The following is a 20,699-nucleotide window of genomic DNA, read 5'->3' as shown; positions in this document are numbered from 1 at the left end:
GGTGGCTTTGTTTTTGTTGCTACAAAATTCTAGTTGAAGGAGTTCCTTGAGGACTTGTTCTTATCAAATCTAGGGGCTAAAATTGACCACGCACTTGGGCTATAGACGGAATGGAATGTGCAATCTACTGTCTCCATGCATTATGCGTTTCTAGTTACGCTTCTTGCGGCTGGCAGCCTCCGTGGCTTTTCCGGGTGTTGCCTGTGCCTGTGCCTGTGCCGGTGCCGGTGCCGGTGCCTCTGCCTGTGCTTCCGGGGCCGTTTCTGTGATGGCCGAGCCCGTGTCCAAGCGATTCTTGTCCACGGGATAGAGCCAGCGCTGATACAAGTAAATGAGGAAGACAATGTCGTCGCGCAGGCAGGCGACACGATGAGCCGTTGGCATTGTGATGATGAACGCAAAAAAGTCATCGATGAATGTGTTGAAGGCCTTGTACATGAAGGCACGCCAGGGCAGGGCGGCCACCGACTTGAGCTTGTAGTTGACAAACAGCTGGGGCAGCATAAACAGGAACCCAAAGGCATACACGCCGTTGACCATGGAGTTGAGGGTCCAGGAGTACCACGAGCGATGCGGCTGATACAGCAGCGAGTAGACCGCCCCGCCCAGGCACAGCGGATAGAGCAGGTAGCTCAGATACCGCATGCCCTGGCGATCGAACTGATCCGTTTGCTGTTCGGCCAGTTGGCCATTGGGCTGCTCGTCCGTCTGCTGCTCCAGCTTGTGGCGCACAAGGCCGCTGAAACTGAGCTTGAGGCGCAATATCTTCTTGCACTTCCACAGCTCGATGAGGGTGCCCAGGCCGACGGGCACAATCACCAGATAGGACGTGTTCTCGTCCAGCAGATACAGAAAGATCACAAACTGCGAGAAGGCGCGCCACAGGGTGGTGCGGGTGGATAAGCCCTCGTAGGATTGCTTCCGTCTCCAAAAGGAGACATCGTTCTTGAAGCTCAGGAAATCGAAGAGCATCTGCGGAGAGCAAAACAACATTTGCAGGATGGAATCTGGAGAGAAAAGCGAGGGAGACTCACATGAATGCTGGACACAAAGATGGTGCCGCAGAGCAGATACACATTCGTGTCGGAGAATATGCCCTTGACCTCGTCAATGTCCTTGGTGGCAAAGCCGATCGTGAGCAGCGCCTGTGTGGCATGCTCCATGAGCAGCATCAGTCGAAGCTTGCCCACGCCCACGGGCTTGTAGTGGAAGGTGAATGTGAATTCTGTGGTTTTGCCTGTGATGGCCACCAGGTCCTTCATGCGTGTGTTGAACGTGTCCGTCTGCAGTATGGGCAGGATCTGTTGATTGATATTGACGCGTATCAGGGGGGCCATCTCCGGCGGCACATCAGCATGCGACATCGAGAACAGATCCGTCAGCAGGGTCACATACACATTGGAGCGCATGTGGGTGCTGGGTCGTGCGGCGGCTGCTCCCTGCTTGTCTTTGGGTGCCTTGGCCTGCACCGATTTGGTCGGTGGCTTGCCTGCCTCCTCGCTGAGCAGATTAAATGCCTCGGCACGGGGCACCATGTAGTCGGTGAGACTGAGCGTGTGCAGAACGGTGGGACCATCGCGACGAAGGCTGCGCCACTCGAGCGGCTCTCCCTCGAGTGCCAGGACGACGTGCATGTAGAGCGAGCCATTGCGGCGCGTCCGCAGCGGCACCTCCACCTCGAAGTCGTGCTCGAAGGGTCGGCTGTAGTCGAAGCGCTTCGCCTTGTAGATGTCCTGCACCTCGCTGGCAATCGGCTGCGGTGTGCGCGACGTGAATAGCGCCAGCTGCATGCGTGGCTTCTCCGCCAGGAAGGACGTGTAGCACGGCTGGGCCGTGCAGCTCAGCTTCGTGAAGAGCTGCGACATCTGGTAGATGGAATTTGCGATGTAGGCTAGGAACACCACGCCCAATATCGTTGAGATCGATGGCATCGCCATGTCGGCGGTGGTCAATCAGCGGCAGGCTGATTGATGAAACGGTGGGTGGTGGATGGGTCGTTGTCGCCGCGGGAGAGGGGGTGAAATCACAAAAAAATCTCAGACCGGCTACCAGTGTGACCGCGGGTAGATCCTCGGAAATATACCGAAATATACCGAGGGTCAGACGGTGAATTTATCGATAGCTCAGAGGCGACACAGTTTGAAGGTTTCTTTGAAAAAACCCAGCAACCAGGGCTCATTTTTATTCGGCTTTCGAGAAGTTTGGCCAAAAACAAGTCAGTATAAAACTTCAGGATAAACTTTACAGCAACATGGACACGAATGCTGCTGCTACTGCTACTACTCCACTTCCAACTCCGTTGGTAAAAGAGAAGTGGGAAGTTGAAGCTCGCAAGGGAAAGGAAGACGTTAAACTGACTACAATTTCGATGGCCGACTCTATCTATCCATTCGAACGGAGGCGGAGACGCAGTTGAAGCCGAAGCCAGCCGCCCCTTGTGGCGAGAGTGACAGGATCGCTCTTTGCGAGCAACAATTAAACATGGATGACCGTTGTTACGTGGATGGAAGCATTAAAACTGTAATTTTACTCGAATCATCATCAAGTTGTCTCCCTGCCGGACACATCGTACGGCACTTTTGCCGGTGCTCCTAGGGCTGAACCACAGCAGCGACGTCGGCAGCCCTGTCTTTCATGATTGCGTTTGGTATTCCTCGATTTTAGTATTCCGCATATTATTACCAGCTAGCCAGCACTTATAGCACTAGTCATATAATTTTGTATGATCATTTAAACAATTTCCTAAGCGATTTGCTTATTGTAAGTACTGATTTTTGTTTGATTACTCCTAAAATAATGCTCAATCCAAGTGGTTAAATTAGGCATCGAGCAAAATGGCAGTGATTCCAGGGCTGAACAACAGTGCTTAGACCTATGAGAGATGAGAAATACCGACAAAAGCTCAGAAAATAAACCATAACATACTAAAAACGGTATTGATCACTGAGCGAAAGAGCTTTTGACGTCCACTGAACCGTATTTAAATATGAATTCAGAGGATAAAGCTATAATTGTATCAATAATTCTAGTATAATAGTTGGAGATTTTAAAGAAATTGTATGAAGCAAAATGGCTGAAAACTTGTATTTGGTAGCAGTTTTTATTTAAAGATTTACAGATAACAATATATATTTATATATATAGCATAGAGTATATATACAACACGATTTTTGTTTATAAAATTAGGTACTAGAGTTTCGTATAATTATTATCTACTATAAAGTACTACACATACATTATGCATTTTACTCATCGACGCGCACAAATGTTCCAAACCAATGGAATAAATTAAAGGACTAAAATGTACACATTATGAAAACAAAAAAATATTATGCATGCATGTGGAGGATGTGGAGTAGAACTGTCCGCAAATAAACATTCAATGGAACTGAAGGATATATCTACACATATCTAGAAATATTATATATTTATATGCATATAGAAAACGATCGGAACTAGAGAATCGCGTATAGTATGTGTATGAAACGATGCTATAAATATGTGGGTCGGGGTACAGGGACATTGCTTGATTAGGTTTGTATGGGGACAAGGATAAGGAATAGATAACATGAGGGATAACATGGATGGTGTATGTATGGTAACGCATAAATAATCGGATTGGGGGAATGGGAGGAGCTTTTGGGGCTTTAGGCTTTAGGCTTTAGGCTTTAGGCGAGACGTTTCTTTCGACTAGGTGACAAGATTTTCAGCATTGTGACAACGGGCGCCTCGAAGGACATCGAGACGACGAATGACAGGAAGTAGGAGGCCACCGTCAGACCAAAGAACATGACGACCTATACGAAAAGAGAATGAATATGGATTAAATTTGAGTCTCGCCAAGCACTTACCATCAGATCACCGCCCAAATGCAGCGGCGCATCCGAATTGAGCGCCATCGAGCGTATGACAATGGGATGGACCAGGTAGGCGCAGTAGGTGACCCGCGAGAAGGGATAGAGGCAGGGCGCTGAGAGCAGAGAGTTGATGTATCCCCCGTAGCCGGTGGAGCAGGCAATGGTGATCCAGGCGAGCGAAAGCGCCCAGGCCGAATGGCTCAGCGAGCTGTAGGCGGCGGCCGTGAACTGCGACAAATCGGTCTGATAGAGCCCGAACACGAGCACAAAGAGATTGAGCATGGCCAGGGCCCAGGCGGTGGCCACCGTCAGCTTGGGCAGACGAATCTTGCAGTTGGTGCGGAACAAAATCCAGCCAACGGCCATGCCGATCAGATAGGGACCCAGGCGGGTCCATGGCTTGTCGTAGATCTTGTCGAACAGCGCCAAAGGATCGTCGGTGTTCGGGCGATGGTTGTTGGTGAACGCGATCACCGCCGTGGTGATCCACGAGAGCACCAGGAACACCAGCGTCGTGATGGCTGACAGCTTAAAGTGTCGCACGCCCACGATCAGAATGATGGCACCGATCATGTAGAACTGTGTATCATTCGCCAGATACCAGCTCCAGAGCATGCACTGCAACAAAGGTGCAAGGGATTAGAGTGGCAACGAGCGAGATCTGTAGAGGGGAACTCACCATCTCGTCGACGGGAAACAGTGTGTTGATGTACAATATGTTGCGCCACCAATAGTCCGGGCAGGTGATGTGATCCATGGTGGGCGGATCGAAGATCGAGTAGGCTGCCAGATACTTCATGGTCACCTGCACGACGCCCAGCACGAAGAGATAGGGGGCGGTGAGGCGCATAAAGCGATAGGCCACAAGGCCGAAGAAGTGGGCAGTGCCGGCGGTGAACTCATTGGCGCCTTTGCTCAGCTTATTCAGCTTGCCCTTGGCATTGGTGCGGAAGTAGATGTAGGAGATGAGAAAGCCGCTGATGAAGAAGAATGTGTCCACGCTGAACGGTCCGTTGGTGATCGCCTGGAAGAAGAAATTCTGCTCGACCTTCTTGCGCATCTCCATGTTGTCCGAGTACTTGAAGACGACGATGCACGTGTGGCCGAGGATCACCCAGGCCATGCTGAACGCACGCAGTCCATGGATGCAGGGTATCGTGTCGGCGCCCACATTGCGATCGCAAATCGCATTGAAGTTCGTGATCGCCGAGAAGGAGAGCAACAGCTCTGAGTATATGCTGAGCTTCTCCGGCTCATGCAGATGCCCCTCCAGATGCTCATCCGAGTTGCTGTTGTTGCTCCTGCTGCCGCTCCCATGATGATCCTCCTCGTGCTCGTGCTCGTGATCGTGATCGTGCACGTGATGATCGTGATGGCCATTGCCGCTGTCGTTGTCATGGGCCGTCAGTGGTGGCGGCAGATTGAGCACCAGCTGGTCCAGCTGCTTCAGCGAACTGGACTGTGAGGTGTGGGGCGAAGACTGCTTCAGGGGATCATCGTGGGCGGTCATGGTGTCGCTGTAGTCGGAGGAGGCACACCCAATGCCCGAGCTCGTCTCGCTGTTGTTCATCATCTCCTTGTCCTGGCGACGTAGCGCCTCCTTGAGGCGACGTCTCAGATAAATCTCGTACAGGGTGCCGCAGCATATCAACGCCATGACAATGCCCGACACAACGCTGCGGGAAAGAGCAAAATACAAACAAAATGAAACACGGTTCGATTACTTCGCGCTAATTGTGGCAACAAACAGACAGAGTTTCGCTTTTTAATGACAGATTGAAGGGAGCGGGGGGAGGGATTTCACACCACCAGCAGCAACTCTCATCTCTCAAGATGCCAATGAATGGCAGAGCAAACAGAGCCGCAGTCTGCCTCCCTTCCATCATAGCACTCTGTTTGGCCAATTGGTTAGCAGGCAACCAGCGATAGTTTTTTTGAAAGTGAATTTGATTCGGAGTTACTCGCTACTCGTTACTCGCTACTCGTTACTCGCTACTCGCTACTTACATCAGCAGGCAGAAGGTCTTGTCCGCCCAAATGTTAAACTCCTTGTCGGTGGGCACGCGTATGTCCAGGACGCGCAGATCCCGGGTTGGCAGCTCCACGCGGGCATAGCTGCTCATCTCGTGAATGTCGGGAATGGAGCAGCTCGAGGGCAGGCACATGCCCACATAAATGGTGCGCATCTGTGGGCAGAGAAACTCAAATCAAAGAGCCACGGGGGGACATGGATTCGCACTTACAACTTCTGTGGGCTGCGTCTCATTTAGCTGCATTTTGATCACATAGAAGCCGGGCACAAAGGGCGGCGGTGCATTGTAGACCGTGCTGTAGGCCTGCGTATGTGCCGCAGCGAAGGGCAGGCCGCTGTTTCGGTTCGGGTGAGCGGCATCCTCCGAGGCGGCGGACCTGCTGCTGCTGCTGTTGTTGTCCTTGCCGGCAGCGGTAGCAACTGCCATTGTGTGGCCATCGTCAATGGCATCGCAAAGGGCCAACGAACCCATCCAGTAGTTGTTGCCATAGAAGAAACCGGATGTATAATGGCCGGAAGCATCGTCCACTGTAGGCAAAAGCAAAGTAAAGGCATAAGAGAAGGGCATCAGGAATGTGGCACATAAAAAGCTGAAATTGTGTAATGGCAGTGGCAGTGGCAGCTCATCTTCGTTGAGCAATGACGACAATGCCCATACCCTGTACCCAAAAGTGAAGCCTCTTAAACCTGCCTGGAATTGGGTTTCCATTTATGGGACCCACCAAAGTCGCTTAGTCTTTCCTTTTAGCTTGCCACTGAGCGACGCCTCGGAACCAGTTGCAGCCAGAGATTGAGAGAGCTGCGACTGTGATTGGTTTGACAACCAGTTTTTCTCTCTTACAGTTGGTGCGGAAAATGTGTCTCCATTGCGTTGTTTACAACTTCCACTTCCACTTCCACTTCCATTTCCACTTGCATTTTCCCCTTGAGACCCAAACAGGAATTGTGTCACTCGCGAATTGATGCATTCATCTATGTAAGGTTATATAAGACATGACCATGGCCATGGGATGGATGTTGGATGTTGGATGTTGGAGTTACCCAGCTTCATGGGGACAATGGAGAATGCTGAAATGTGTCCGAGTTTTAATCAAAAGATGTGTTAGTTAGTTAGTTCCTTCAACGCACACAAACACTTTGCAACACATTTTACAACACTCTTCAGCACTCTCTCTCTTTGTCTCTCTCTCTCTTTGTCTCTCTCTCTCGTCCGTCGGCTCTTTGTGTAATGTTTGGACATGTTTTCAATTGAATTTAGCGATTGAGGTCATTCGATTTGTTTGGGCCTTTACTTTGCCGCAGTAGCAATTTCAACACAGATACGTATAAAATATATATGTAGGTACATACAATCTGTATATAAGATAAGTACACAGATCGTATGGTATCGTACCACTTCTTCTGTGTTCAATTGAACGTGTCATTCAAGCGTTTAACGCTTTTTTCTCTCTCTCTGTTTCGGTAAATGGAAGCTGAAGCCCGAAAGTCGAACAAGATCAACAGATGGGACAGACAGACAGACAGACAGAAGGACAGACAATGGAGCTTTGGGCTTATCAAGGTCATCAACAACCGAACATGACAATGCTCGATTTGCCGGAGAGTCAACCAATCTTCGGGTCTCGCCGTTGAACTTGGCTGTGGCTGCACCACAACAAAAACAACGATTTGAATCGTGTATTCTTGTCAACGGGAAGGTCGTTCAATGCCACCAATTTACAACTACAAAATGAGCATCAGGAAGGGCGGTTGGAGGGATTCCTCGGAATCCTCAAAGAGGGAGGAATTCCATTCAAATACAAGTTCAAATTTGTGCACTTGAACGTGTATCAAAATATTTGCAAGACGATTAAGATACGAATACGAGTACGAGTACGAAGGCAAGGACAAAGGCTGGCGCTTGTCAGCGGCTTAAACAAATGTGTTAACACGTAGATAAAAAACAAATGAGAGAAAAAACAACCGATTGCAGCGGAGCATAATCAGGGAGGGGCTCAATCCTCAGTCCTCAGTACCCAGTTCCACACTAGACCGAGTGACAAAGCTGTTGAAATCCATTTGATTGATGAAACGATTGTATAATCCCCCCCCCCCTACTACACCTCACAGAAATGATTGTCCATCCAAATATAAATATAATTTTTCCATTGTTTGCCACTTTGCCACTTTTGTTTCGTTGGGCTCTCTTCTCTCATTGCGAAATAATAATATTAATAAACAACAAATCAAAGACCGAAAATCGAAAATCGAACAGCAAATAGCGAAAATCGCACAAAAATAAATCAAACAAGCAACACATAAAAATAGCTGCAGAAATGGTCTGTGTCTGTCTATGGCTACGCGCCTCAACTGCCAAGTGTTCAATTAAGGAGCTGAAAATATTAAATAAATTACATACTTATCATAAGACCTGCGTCAGTGGAGGCCCACCTGCACTGCACAGTGCTCTGAGATCCATAAAAATATTGCCTGATAGACAATCCCCTAGAAATTTCATGGCTCACAAGTTGTGGGGCTTGTTGTGTTTTTTTTGTGGGAAGGTATGCCCTCCAATCACACTCAAATCTTGTTTATTTATATCCCATCTAAAGTTGTTTTGGTCATGTAATGTATTTTAATCCCTTTTAAACACACAGATGTAAAGCTATGACCGGGTATTTACCAGTCGAATCACTCACTAATTGCAGCTTGTTTTTCTTCTTTCTCCTTCTGCTGTTTCTGTTTACAGTGCTGAATATTTTTGTATTTCTTTTTTTGTAATTCTGGGAGTGGTCCAGCGCATTATTTACACTTATATGGTACGAGCCCATAACATAAGTACCACATACAATGTGTGAATTCTGTAGGAAAACATGGCAGCCATGGGGAGGTTAAAGCCGTTACAACTGCCGCCTGATGTATGTTTGCTCTTAAAACAAAATGATAATTAAACGCATATCTGGGATGCCTCTTGCTCTGCCCCATGTTTGCTCTTGTTTGCAAATCAATCGACTGCTGCACTGTCATTGAACACGAAATTCCCTGGGCATCGCTTTGGTCTAACGAGCAGTTCAAAGGCCACGCAATTACCGCCAAATGCTGGCACATTTCCTTATTGAACTTGTACATCGCATTCGTTTTTTGGGTATTGCTATTTGTCTTTATGTTTGCTCTGGTCGTTAGAAGCCGGAGATGGAGAAACTGACAGACAGATCTAATGTTGGAGACATTAGAGGCGTGTGTTGTGGATTTAAGACTCTGGCAATTGGCTTCAACAAACAATAAATAACACGCAAAGTCTTTGAACTTGAAAGACGCTCATCTCTGGGCACAGCTTAGCCAAAAGTTCTAAGCGATAACCCTGAGAATTGCTAATTTATTCTCTGTGTGGACACATTTGTGACACGTTGATGCGATCTCATGGGTGGGGCTGCCAGGCAACCCTTCGCGCGAAAAAGGATCATGCAGATCAGGCAAACGAAAAAAGAAAGAGCTCGTTTGTGATTTCCTCCATGAATTATTTCTACGTTTTCCCTGCTTTTGTTTTTTGTATAACGCGCGCCGTGATATCACAGTCGATCAACGTTTATGGGCTTGCTGAACATTCTCCGTCGTTATTGCAGCCATAATTCATAATTACTTTTTTGTCTGTCTGCCTTTGCGAGTGTAATAATTACATTTGCCATTGCCCAATTGAGTGGTCGCATAATAGGCGTAAAAACGCGACTTGCCTTTGCAAATTTGGATGCTCAAAGATGAGGCAAACGGATCACAATGCGAATAGATAAAATAGCTTTGGATGTGAGCGACTTCCTGAAATGCATTTAATGTTTCATTTGGTTTGGCATTTGGTATTCAGCTCTTGTCGCTTGTCGCTTGTCGCTTGTCGCTTATCGCTTGGCTCTCAAACTCTCTCCCTCTTTCTTTGGCTTTTCAATGTCAATGTTGTGGCTTGCGTATGGGTGGGTGCCTATCAAAAGTCCACCTTCGATTGACATTGCCTTTGGGGCTTTCAACGCCAACAATCAGACAGCAGACAGCCGACAGCCGACAGCCGACACTATACGATCGATAGTGAGAGTGGAGTGTCGACTGCCAGTGGTCTGTCCGCATCTTTGGCCGTTTCTTTTCATTTGCGTTTTGTGTTGTTTTTTGTTTTTTTTTTTGGGGAACTTGGGGTTTTTTTTGTTTTGGCTCTTTCTTGTACGTCTTTGGGTCTAGCTTTCCAGCCGAGATTCGGCACAAGGTCAGCTGCATCTTCAGTTTTGGGTTTGGTTTTCGTGGATGCTGCTGCTGCTGCTGACTAACTGGTATTTCTCGGTGATATTTCGCCTGCCTGGCGAGACATCCATCGGTGGTGGCTCTTGGTGCCACTGACACGTGGCATGGCCATCGCATCACATCGGTCGGTCAGTCAGTTGGTTTTGCTTTTGCGCAATGAGAGATCGACCGATGGTCTATTTTTCTGCGCATTTCTTTTGCCGATGGTTAAACCAGTTTTTGGTCTTTCAGGGCTGCAGTCCAATGGGACTGTGAATCATTCATTTGGAAACGATCTACCCAAGAGCGAGAGTCATTGCCGACACGATTACTGGGAGTAATATCAAATATTTGTGAAATAATTAGCTCGTCATGATGCATCGACCGACCGACTGCTGCATTGGCCTTCCGTTTCGTATTCGTAAATCTAATTAGTCAAATGGAAATGTGTCTAATAGTTTAGTTTCCCATCTTTTGTTCCTTTTGTATTTCGTACAGATCTTTCTCCGTTGCGTTGCTGTCGGTCTGGGGATTGCATAAGTACTAAATGGGCTCCCAATGTGTACGTTATAACCGCCCAAAATGCAATTATGGTCAATAACCCCAAATTTGTTCGTTTCATAACCGATTTGAAATGATTTGAATTCAATTTGATTCGAAATGAATGCCTGGCACGTCGCGACATTCGGTGGAGGGGCTTGGGGGCTGACTTTTACCTAACGGAAATCCGACTGCTGTTGACATTTGGCAAAAAAAACAAAAGCGATCAAATGCAAATGGGGCCAAGATGATAATGGAGAGGACGGACATATCAGTATCGGTTATGGCACAAGCCCAATCGATCCGCAATCGATCGATCTTCGAATCTGGTTCAGGAGTGTCAACGAAGCAGGGGGGGGTTGGAGTAGAGGGAGGGGCCATGCATGTGTCTGTGTGTTGGACCTTCGCGGACAAATGCACTTCGATGCTTGCCATAGAAATTGCTTTATTAGCAGAGCCAAGCCAAGACCGAGTGCCGCATTAAACTTGAAAACCCCAAATGGATTTGGCAAACATATAAATAAAGTTATACACCGTATAACTGAATGATTTGACAGTATTCGCAATCCAAAATCAAGCGGCGATCGACTAATTTGCGGCGTTACGCGCGACATTCGATGACAAAACGATTGCCTCTAATCTCCCACTAATTATCATCTTTAGAGCGCTGTAAAGATTCGCAAGTGTTTCGTTGGTGTTGGTGTCTGTCGGTTTGTTGGTTTGTTCGTTGGCTGTTTGGCTGTTGCCTAATTGTGGCATTTAGGCGTTGGCCGCTCGTCAAATGGTCAAATGGATTTCGTGTTAATTGCCTTAGACGGCTTGGGTTGAAATGAGCTCAAGAGCAAAGTTTAACTTGAATTTAATCTTTGGCAGAGTCGTCTGGTCATCTAGAGGTTGAGGACTGATCTGTTGAACCCATCATGTGGGCCGTATGGGAGACATATACAGTGAGATTTTTCTTTTCATTTATTGAATCATTTTTGCAATGATCCATGAACTCCAAGAGCTCATGTCTCGAGTGTTCTCTCTGGCCAACCAGTTCTTAACCAGGCTGATTGTCACCTGGTCAAATATTTGTCCTAGACCTTTAGCGTCTCTGGGGCACTGGGCTGTTGGCCACTGTTTGCTCTTTACTGCTGGCTACTGGCCGTTGGCTGGTCAATTGCATTTGTTTTTGGGACCGCTGACTTGATTTTAATTACGCACAATTACCAGAAACGAGTTTGTTGCCCAAGTCATTCGTTTTGGTGGCGCGTAAGTAAGCCTTTGGGGGAGGGAGAGTCGAGCAGGGGCAGGGGGGGGTTGTGATCAAAATCTGCACCGCAAAGTCGGTCAGAGTTGAAAGTATTTTACATACGAATTACATACAATACAGTTACCACTCCAATGCGCCCAGCAGCCTGCATTTGGGTTTGAATTTGTTTTTCACCCCGCCCGCCCCGCCCCGCCCGCACGAGTTGTCTTGGCCATAATCGTTCACTGTTGTCGTTGTCGTTGTCGCTGCCACGAACAAAAACAGCAAACAGCAAACAGCAGACAACAAAAACAACTGCAAGACATTGCAACAATCAAATAAATGTTACATTACATAAGGGGCTAAGCTTTGATGTTGTACGACGTCGCTATTGTGTCTGACCAGAAGAGAAACAGCGAGAGATAGCGAGCGAGAGAGAGAGAGACACAGGGACAGAGAGCTTGGTAGGCCTGGAGTGAGAGAGCGGGAGCGCGACTTGCTTGTCTCAACTAGAGATGAGAGCCGGCTGAGCTTTTAAGCACGAGGCATCAGGAGTGAATTCTGTCGTGTCGCACGTTCCTCGAAAAGCGCGTAACAAAGTGTAGCTGAAGACTCCTTTGATGGCAATGCCAGCACGAAGCACTCACGATGCGGGGCACGAAGCATCCATGCTGCATTGCAGGCCATCGCTAGCCTGTAATCTGCTGCTGCTGCCGCTGCTGCTGCCGCTGCTGCTGCCGCTGCTGCTGTTGCTGCTGCTGGCGACTCGTTGTGTTTATTTGTTGTGCAATTTCGGGGTTCGCTTCTTCTTCAACGCGTCGAACAGCCGCATATTTACATCAACATCAACAGCTGAAGCAAAAAGCAAAAGCAACAGCCAGAAATATGTTGTATATAAACGGGAAAGCCGTAGAAATTATGTTGCGTGACGTTTCAATTCGCACAAAGACTGTAATTGGGTCTGTTACCTCGTCACTCCCCATCCAAAAGTCGGCTAAGTATATTGGCCTAAAAATGAAACAAAAGCCGCAGTGTGTGTGTGTGTGTCTGTGTCTGTGTGTTGCATTGTGACCAACTAATGACCAGAAAACAGGCTGCCAAATCGCACCGAAATGGAGCCAATGCCTGCTCGGACCTCAACCAATTGTCGGTTTTTCACAGAGTTTGGCTTCGCTTTTTTTTGGCTCAATCACCTGCTGCCTGTCGCTCTTCCTCCTCCGTGCCGCAATGGGTGAAATGCAACACGAGGTCAATTTGTGATTTGTTAATTTGTACATACAAAACACACAAAAAAAAAAGCAAAAATAATAATAAGCGGAAAAACAGACAGATAAACCAGACACACAGCAAAAACCAAGAAACCTTGCAATTTATAATTTTTCCTTTCCTGGAATATTTATTTGCAAATCAAACGAGCAACAGCAACAATAGCAACAGAAAAGTTACAAATTGTGAAAGCTTTTTTTTGTTGTGTTGAGGAAGTTTGGGTTTGATGATGTCTTGTGCCAATATTTGCACTTCCTCTTAGACTTTTGCCGAACGAGCGGCTGGGGTTCGTCTGATGTTTGTACCCCCCGCCAGTCGGCAAACGAACCGCGAAAGAAGCGGCAAAGAAGATGGAGTCACAAATTCGACAAAAAAAAATTGAAGTTCAACTGCAGAGAGACAGACATAGAGAGAGAGAAAGAGAGGTGCAGAGGATCCACAGAATCCTCAAATATTCGATAAGACTCGGATGACATTCCATGTGCTGATTACTATGAATTTTCCGGCTTTTTTGCATAGTATCAGCGATGCATGTTTAATAAATGGAATTTCCATTCTAAGTACCGTTGCGTCGCAGCGGAATGCCGCCGGCCTTCCACTTGACAACAGCAGCAGCAGCAACATCGGACAGTGTTGTTCTGTCATGGGCTGTGCATTTTTCAACCTTCAACTTAGCCAAAGTCTTTGGCTTTGGTCTGGCAAATCGGGTTCGAGCAAATCGGGCAAAAAATCAACGAAGCGTAGCTGCCAGCAGGCAAAAAAAACACACACACACACACACAAACAAAAAAATGCAGCTAACGCTAACTGCAGCAAAATGCTAACACGGCCACAAATTTATTAGCCATTGATCTTGGCCATCGATCGCCTTGTGCACCAGATACTGTGCGATGCATCGAGTGGCAAACCAAACCAGTGGCTGGAAATTATGTCCGAAGCGTTTAAATACCAATTTCCAGCCAGGTACCCCCCAAAGAGCACCAAAGTGCTGACGACATATGGATTCAGAGTCCGGTTTATGTTTCGGTTTCGGTTTCGTTTTCAGTTTCGTGTCGGGCGGGGGGCAAACAGGAAAAACTGTGGCCCTGGTGGCGCTCATGTAATAATGCCTACATGAAGACATTGACATAGATGCCACGACCACCACCTCTTCCCCCCAGTTGCCCCACAGACATGTCTCAGAGTAAGGCAAAACAGCAGCAGCCACTTTTCACTTGAGGCGAAAGTAAAGCAACGTCAGGTAAAGTGTGGAAATATCAGAAAATAAATGCAAAGGAAACCACTGAGGAAACGAGGGATGATCTATCAACATTTAGCACTAGGAAATATTGCAGAAAAGCTCAGGGGAATCTATGAACATATCTGACAGAGGCTTTCATTGATAAACGATGGCCAGCTGGTGCATAAGATGCCCCACAGAGTGGGGATAGCTCAACTATCTGGCTGAACGCATAACAATCAACAAACACAAGAAGGTAAACAATGCCATGGATTCACCCTTTCATTTTCCCACCATTCACCATTTTCCCCGGTGTCTTTCTTTCCTACTGTGAAATGCTGAACTTGAACTGAATCGGGGAAACGAGGGAAAAGGCCGCTTTCGGGGATTACTCGTACGACTACGATTACGATTACGATGTTCACTTTGCATGGCCCATGGTGCAACGATTTTTGAACGTAATAAAAAAGAAAAAAAAAAGAAACTTTGAAAGAAACCCAAACACTTTTATTTTTGTCGTTGTTGGTGTGTGTTTATTTCTCTGCCTCATTCGCTCTCCCGCTCTTTCTCTTTTTCTTTTTCTTCATGGATTCGTCTTTGCACCAGCATTAATATTTTTTTTCGTGTTAATTGATTACATAACCAGCGCAACAGACACACACACACACACAGAGTCGGATAGGCTCTGGGACAGTGAGGTAGTGAGTGGCTTAGTGGGAAACCATCGTACATACGTCAGTTGGTCAGTGGGGTTTCGGTCTCAGGTTGCTGGAATCGATTGGGGATTGGGGCAGGGCAGCTGCGGCTGCGGCTGCGCAACCAAAAAGAAAAATCCAATATAAAGAAAGAAAAAAAAACCGAAAATGAAACGAGTCGCACAACATTTATTCACAATTTCTGCCTGCTCCGCACCGCTTCACCGTTGCATTTGCTATGGTTCACTTTCGACAGTAATAAACCAAAAAAAAAAAAAAAGAACTGCACACAGCCGCTCTCCCATACGATCCGATAGCAAGCAGTGCAGTGCAAGCAGTTGCCATTATAATTTAACCGTTTTTCAATCAAAACTAACCCCCCAGACATAATCGGTAAAACAAAATAAAGAGAAACAAAAATGTGAGTTACAAAAATTTCAGTGGAAAATTAACGGCGAACAAAAATCGACTGCAGCAGCCGAACATTTGATTGAGTCGTTGCTGCAACAAGAACGGGGCAAGAACTAATTGCGACCTTGGCGATCGCATAACGCGATCGTATCGTGCCAGCATCGTGCACTTATGTAGATTTTGTGCTTCTGGGCGAGTTCGTCTATTTGCGATCAGAGCATGCGCCACGCCAAGCCACATGCTCTGCAAGTCGCCAGCAGTTCGGCGCAAAGCTGCGACCTGTTGATCTGTCGATCTGTCGATGGCGAATGGTAAAACGGCAAAAGGCGAATGGCACGTTCAAGTGCGAACGTGGGCCGTAGGCAGTGATACGCGGTAGAAGAGATCGAATGCATCGAATGAGTCGCGCCGCAACAGATATTCGTACATGCAGGTACACACAATAAGCTTTAACCGGTGTGGAAACTGCGATATGATATGAGGGGAAGATGTGTGAAATTGATGACTCAAGAGAAACCTTCCAAAACAAGCAACTAAATATACCAAAGTATTCGAATTAATAGAAGCCACAAAAGCTACAGGATATAATTACAAAGTTAAATATGATGTAGGTATAAGCTATGTAATACCATCTCAAATCTTTCCAATGTTTGAAAATACTTCAAATGAATCAAGGAAGATTAAATAACATTTCCATCTGATGCCTGATGAAATTGGATAATTTTGAAACCCTTTAACACAATTCTCCCTTTGTCATATTTTAAGTGCAAAGTCAATTCCATAAAACGTTCCCATTCATGGAGGAGAAAGTGACTTATCCGTGCTGGAGATCCTGCTCAGAATCGTACTCACTTTTGACAGCCCACATCTTGGAGTCGCTGAGGGCGCTCAGATAGCTTCGCATGTCCCTGCTGCAGTTGGTGCCCAGGGCGCCGGAGGACTCCAGGCTGCTCCAACGATCCGCCAGCAGGGTCAGATCGAACACGTTGAGGGCATCACGCAGGCGGCGGGCGTGTGTCAGGTCGATGGCTGCTGGTGGTTCGTTGGTGGTGGGTAGGCCCGGGTGTAGGCTTAGGTTGATCACGTTGTGCTGGTCGCCGGTGATGTTGTGCCTGACGGAGGAGGAGGAGGACTGCTTGCCCTCGTCCTTGTCGATGGCCGCCTGGGGTGTGGCCAGGAGCGAGAGCAGCAAGGCCAGCACGAGCTTCGTCTGCTGGTGACCCATCTTTACCATTCGGCTGAAGATGGTATGATGATGGTGTCTGTGTCTGTGCGTGTGCGTGTGAGAGTTTCAGTGGCCCACAAATTGATCGGGCACGTTCCTGCGACGTCTCTGCCTCACTTTCACTCAGAAAATACACTCACAGAAAAAAAACAGAAGATGGCTACCACAGCCACACACAAAAGTATCCAATGTCGGTTCGAGCTGGTGCTAAATGATATATTTACATCTATTTTTCTTCCTTTAACATGTTCACCAAAAACAAAAACAAAATAAAACGAAAACGAAAACGAAAAAAAATGTATAGCACACGCAACTCCTGTCTGGATTTGGGTTTCTTCGATTATATTTCCAGTGTAGCTTTTAGAGCTCTGGGACCGTTAGAATGGCTCCAAATCGATCTTCCTCTTTGTGTTTGTTTTGTATTCTGTTGTGATTTTGTTGCTTTTTGTTTTTGTCACTTTTACTTTCGTTTTGTGTCGTTTTGGGCTGGCTGGTCAGGGGGCTGGGGCACACACGCGCTGGGGACGAGATTTTTCGGGAAGATTTTTGGAAGATTTTGTTGTGAGCTGCGACAAGCGACGACCGCCTGGATTGAACGCACGTCTACGAATCGCGACTGCGCGTCTTGAGCAGCTGTAAAAATATGTGAACAATTTAAAAAACGCAGCCCCAAAAAAGTAGGCGTCGCAGCCAGTAGTAGTAGTAGCAGCAGCAGCAGCCGCGGCAGCGACGCGTGAGAGCGAGCCCAAGAAAAAGATCTCAAACTAAAACTCAAGCTTAAGCTGCTGCTCAAGCGCAAGTGAGCGAGCGCCCGAGTGCCGATGTACCGTTAGCGGTGGGCCAACGAAAGTGTCGACGCTGCGGCGGCAGCGGCCGAAAGAAATGAGAGATAGAGAGATGGAGAGAGGGCCCCAAGCTAGGGAGCTTGGGAGAGCGAGCAGTGCGCGAGAGCAGCTCGTAGTACAAAAAGCAAAAGCCCTGCGTCATCGGCTATGTTGTAATCGCGTTGTGTTTATGTATGCATGTAAGTTGCACGTGCATGTGTGCATGTGAGTGTGTGAGTGTTGCAAAAGTGGCCGCAAAAATGAAATTAGCCATTGATATTTGAATATGGGCAAAAGCGGGATGGATGCAATCGACGAGTGAGTGAGTGGATGGATGGATGGATGGACAGCCGCATGCCTTCGAAGTGGGTCAACTGAGTGCACTCATATGTACATACTTCGTACATACGTATGCATATATGTACGTATGCATGTACATTTGCATGTAAGTGGAGTGAATAATTGAGTGCCTTGAGGATCACACAAGAATGCGTGCATAATTTACATTGAGTACATTGTAAGTTAATAAAGGAACAGGAAACTAGACGGTAAGGCTACCTGCAGTGAAGGGTATTGCCCTTGCCAGTCTCCTGCTCGTTGGTGTTGAAATGTAGCATAAGCGAACGGATACATGCGTTGCGAATACAAAGGACAGAGGCCACACGGTGGTTTTGGCTCGAATAGGGATCGATGTTTCGATTACTGATGTAACTTGCTTTATTTTGTTTCAATTATATGTTTCAATGTTTCGTAAGGGAATGTGAATGGGCTGGCAAATGGAAAATGTACTGTTTTTTTAGGGTATATTTTTTGCTCAGTGTAAATGAAAAGCTAAAAAAATCCCCGGTCCATTCCAATTTCCAGTCAAAATGACAGGAATGGAGGAATGTCGCAAGACAACGAGATGGAACAATTGTTGTTGCTGTTGCGATATCGGTGACCCGTTTTACAAACAGATACTCGAACAGATACTCGTACAATCAGAGATACTTGCACCTGGCACAGCCCCAGCCTCAGCCTCCCTCTCACCCCATCTCACTCTCCATCTCTCTGGCCTCTTTCAAGCTGCAACAAGTGGCTGGCTCTCCCTCTACCTCTCCCACTGGCGCTCTGCCCGTGTACCCATCGAAAAGAAACACAATTGTGCAATCTACGAAACGTCAAACGTCTCGTGCAATGGCTTTTCAATTTTGTATCCACAATTTTCCAAATAAAAAGTTGGGAATAGTCCAGTGCTCCACGCTCCACGGTCCACACAAGACAGCAGTTGGGACTGCATTCGCATTTGCAAAATCGAAACCAGTTCTTGGTGCAGCATCAGCATCAGCATCAGCGGCAGATTGATCAGAGGAAGGGAATGGGAAGGAGAAGGGGGCAGACGGTACAATGGTAAACGGTAGAAGGGTAAAAAAACGAAGAAAATGTGGCCAAAAAATTAAATGTTAACAGCCTTTGGAAGTGGAATCGGATGAGTAATGAATGCTTAAGGCAAAAGAAAACATGCAACTTGGCCTTTACTTAAGGTCTGCCTTGGAAGGAAGAAGACGTAGAGAGACAGAGAGAGAGAGAGAGAAATAGTAGAAGAAGATACATGCCTAAGGAGAACAATCAAAAGATTGGGAAGCAGCAGCAGAAGATCTTCAAAAAACGCAAACTGGTTTCCGGGCTACCCAAAAAAACACCCAAAAAACTATGTACATTCAGAAGTGACTTCTTCGTTCCATAAACCTCAAACTTCAAAATCATTCAGAGTGGAAATGGGCCTGCCCCACAGAAAGCTGTGTTGTGCCATTCTCGAGTATTTTCAATACGATTTTGAATAGTTTTTGAGAGTTGTGGTAATGGTAATTGTCGACTTCTGCATTAAGTCCTTCCTCTCAAAAGGTAGTTGACAGCTCCAACACTGGAGCATAATACCCTCTGCAGAGGAAGAGTATATCGGTGCCTCAGCAAGTAGATGAAGAGTCACGCCAAACGGAGAGACCGAGGAGGAGACTGAGGCGCGGAATGGGCCAGATGAGACACTAAAAGAGAGCAATGGGCATGAATGAAGATGCAAATGAAATCACTCCGATTTTTAAGGTTAGGCCCAAGTCAGGGCATGGCAAGAGGGGAGGGGCCCTGTCCGGTCTGTCGGGTCGCTCCGTATATGCATATGTACGTCTGTATGTACACGTAAGGTCTGTATGCTCTGTCAGCGAAAACCTGTCGCGCTCTTGCCCCTGCCCTAAACGGACCAGGTCGAGCTCATATCTTAATGAGAAAAGTGAAAGTGTCAAGAAATACTCGTAAGCAAAGCAGCACCGCTGCCAACAGCCCCAAGAGCCATTCGGTTAACAGTGAATAAATAATAGCCGCGCCACTAAACAAAGTTGAAATCCAAACTTCCATCACTTCGCATGTGGGCCCCCTGACGACGATTAATAACGACGATTATGCCTAGTTATCAATTAGCTAACCGATAACAGGATTTTATCCATAAGAAGACCCCCAAAGTCTTTGGCAACTGATGCCAACATTTCGATTGTAATTTCATCTGCACTGCCTGCAACAAATGAGAGATTTAAATACATCGAAAAGCCATTCTACGATCATAAATTGATAACATTCGGTGTAAAATATAATTTCTGTGTCATTCAAATTCATTTATTCGATCACTTATTCATTCTGCGCCTGCAAATTCCAATTCCATTTATCCATTTGATTGTATTTTATGTATTTATCCATTCATTGAATTAGATTATACAAGATTCTGATCTTCGCGGAAAAAGGATCCCCCAACTGATAGACAATCTCCTCTTCCATCATGACCCTTTTTGCAAGAGAATTCCACCGATAGCCTTGGTGGAATATCATACGCACATACTTATGCAGATAATCACATTCAATGATTCTCTTCTTTTTTTTTTTTCGAGTGCGTTGGACAGTTTGGCACTCAAAAATCATTCGACCAAATAGTTGCACATTTTTACATTGGTTTTTTGTTAGGTTTTTCAACAGCAACAGCTTTTTTTTTGTTTGTTTTTTGTATATATATTTTTTTGTAATCGCTTGGCCCTCCAAAATATGTTATTGTTGCGGTAGTATTTGTTGCGGTTGCGTCACGTTTGACACTTTGACCATGAACGCATTTCTTGGCAGGGAAAAACGGACGGCA

The 20,699-nt window shown here is 46.6% G+C and overlaps 2 protein-coding genes across 3 annotated transcripts; both read right to left on the bottom strand.

Annotated features, from left to right (window-relative positions):
- Positions 1–7: 7 nt before the first annotated feature.
- LOC117588368 (cleft lip and palate transmembrane protein 1-like protein) lies at positions 8–2,039 on the bottom strand. Of its 2 annotated transcripts, XM_034279583.1 has the most exons (3): positions 1,035–2,038; positions 250–972; positions 8–213 (listed from the first exon to the last, which is right to left on the bottom strand). In XM_034279583.1, the coding sequence occupies exons 1-3, from the start codon at positions 1,935–1,937 to the stop codon at positions 151–153; spliced, it is 1,689 nt and encodes a 562-aa protein (XP_034135474.1). In that variant the 5' UTR covers positions 1,938–2,038; the 3' UTR covers positions 8–150. The 2 variants fall into 2 exon arrangements, with proteins under 2 accessions (XP_034135474.1, XP_034135473.1); XM_034279582.1 differs by having other exon boundaries at positions 8–972; positions 1,035–2,039.
- A 1,067-nt stretch (positions 2,040–3,106) lies between these two features.
- LOC117588536 lies at positions 3,107–17,353 on the bottom strand. The gene is made up of 6 exons (XM_034279895.1): positions 16,346–17,353; positions 6,101–6,417; positions 5,865–6,043; positions 4,537–5,533; positions 3,852–4,475; positions 3,107–3,797 (listed from the first exon to the last, which is right to left on the bottom strand). Exons 1-6 carry the CDS (start codon positions 16,725–16,727, stop codon positions 3,669–3,671), a joined length of 2,628 nt encoding a protein of 875 aa, XP_034135786.1. The 5' UTR covers positions 16,728–17,353; the 3' UTR covers positions 3,107–3,668.
- Positions 17,354–20,699: the final 3,346 nt, after the last annotated feature.

The sequence above is a fragment of the Drosophila guanche genome, unplaced genomic scaffold, assembly GCF_900245975.1.
Source record: "Drosophila guanche unplaced genomic scaffold, DGUA_6, whole genome shotgun sequence".
In the NCBI taxonomy this organism is placed as follows: Eukaryota; Metazoa; Arthropoda; class Insecta; order Diptera; family Drosophilidae; genus Drosophila; species Drosophila guanche.
This window is presented reverse-complemented; position numbering and strand designations above follow the sequence as displayed.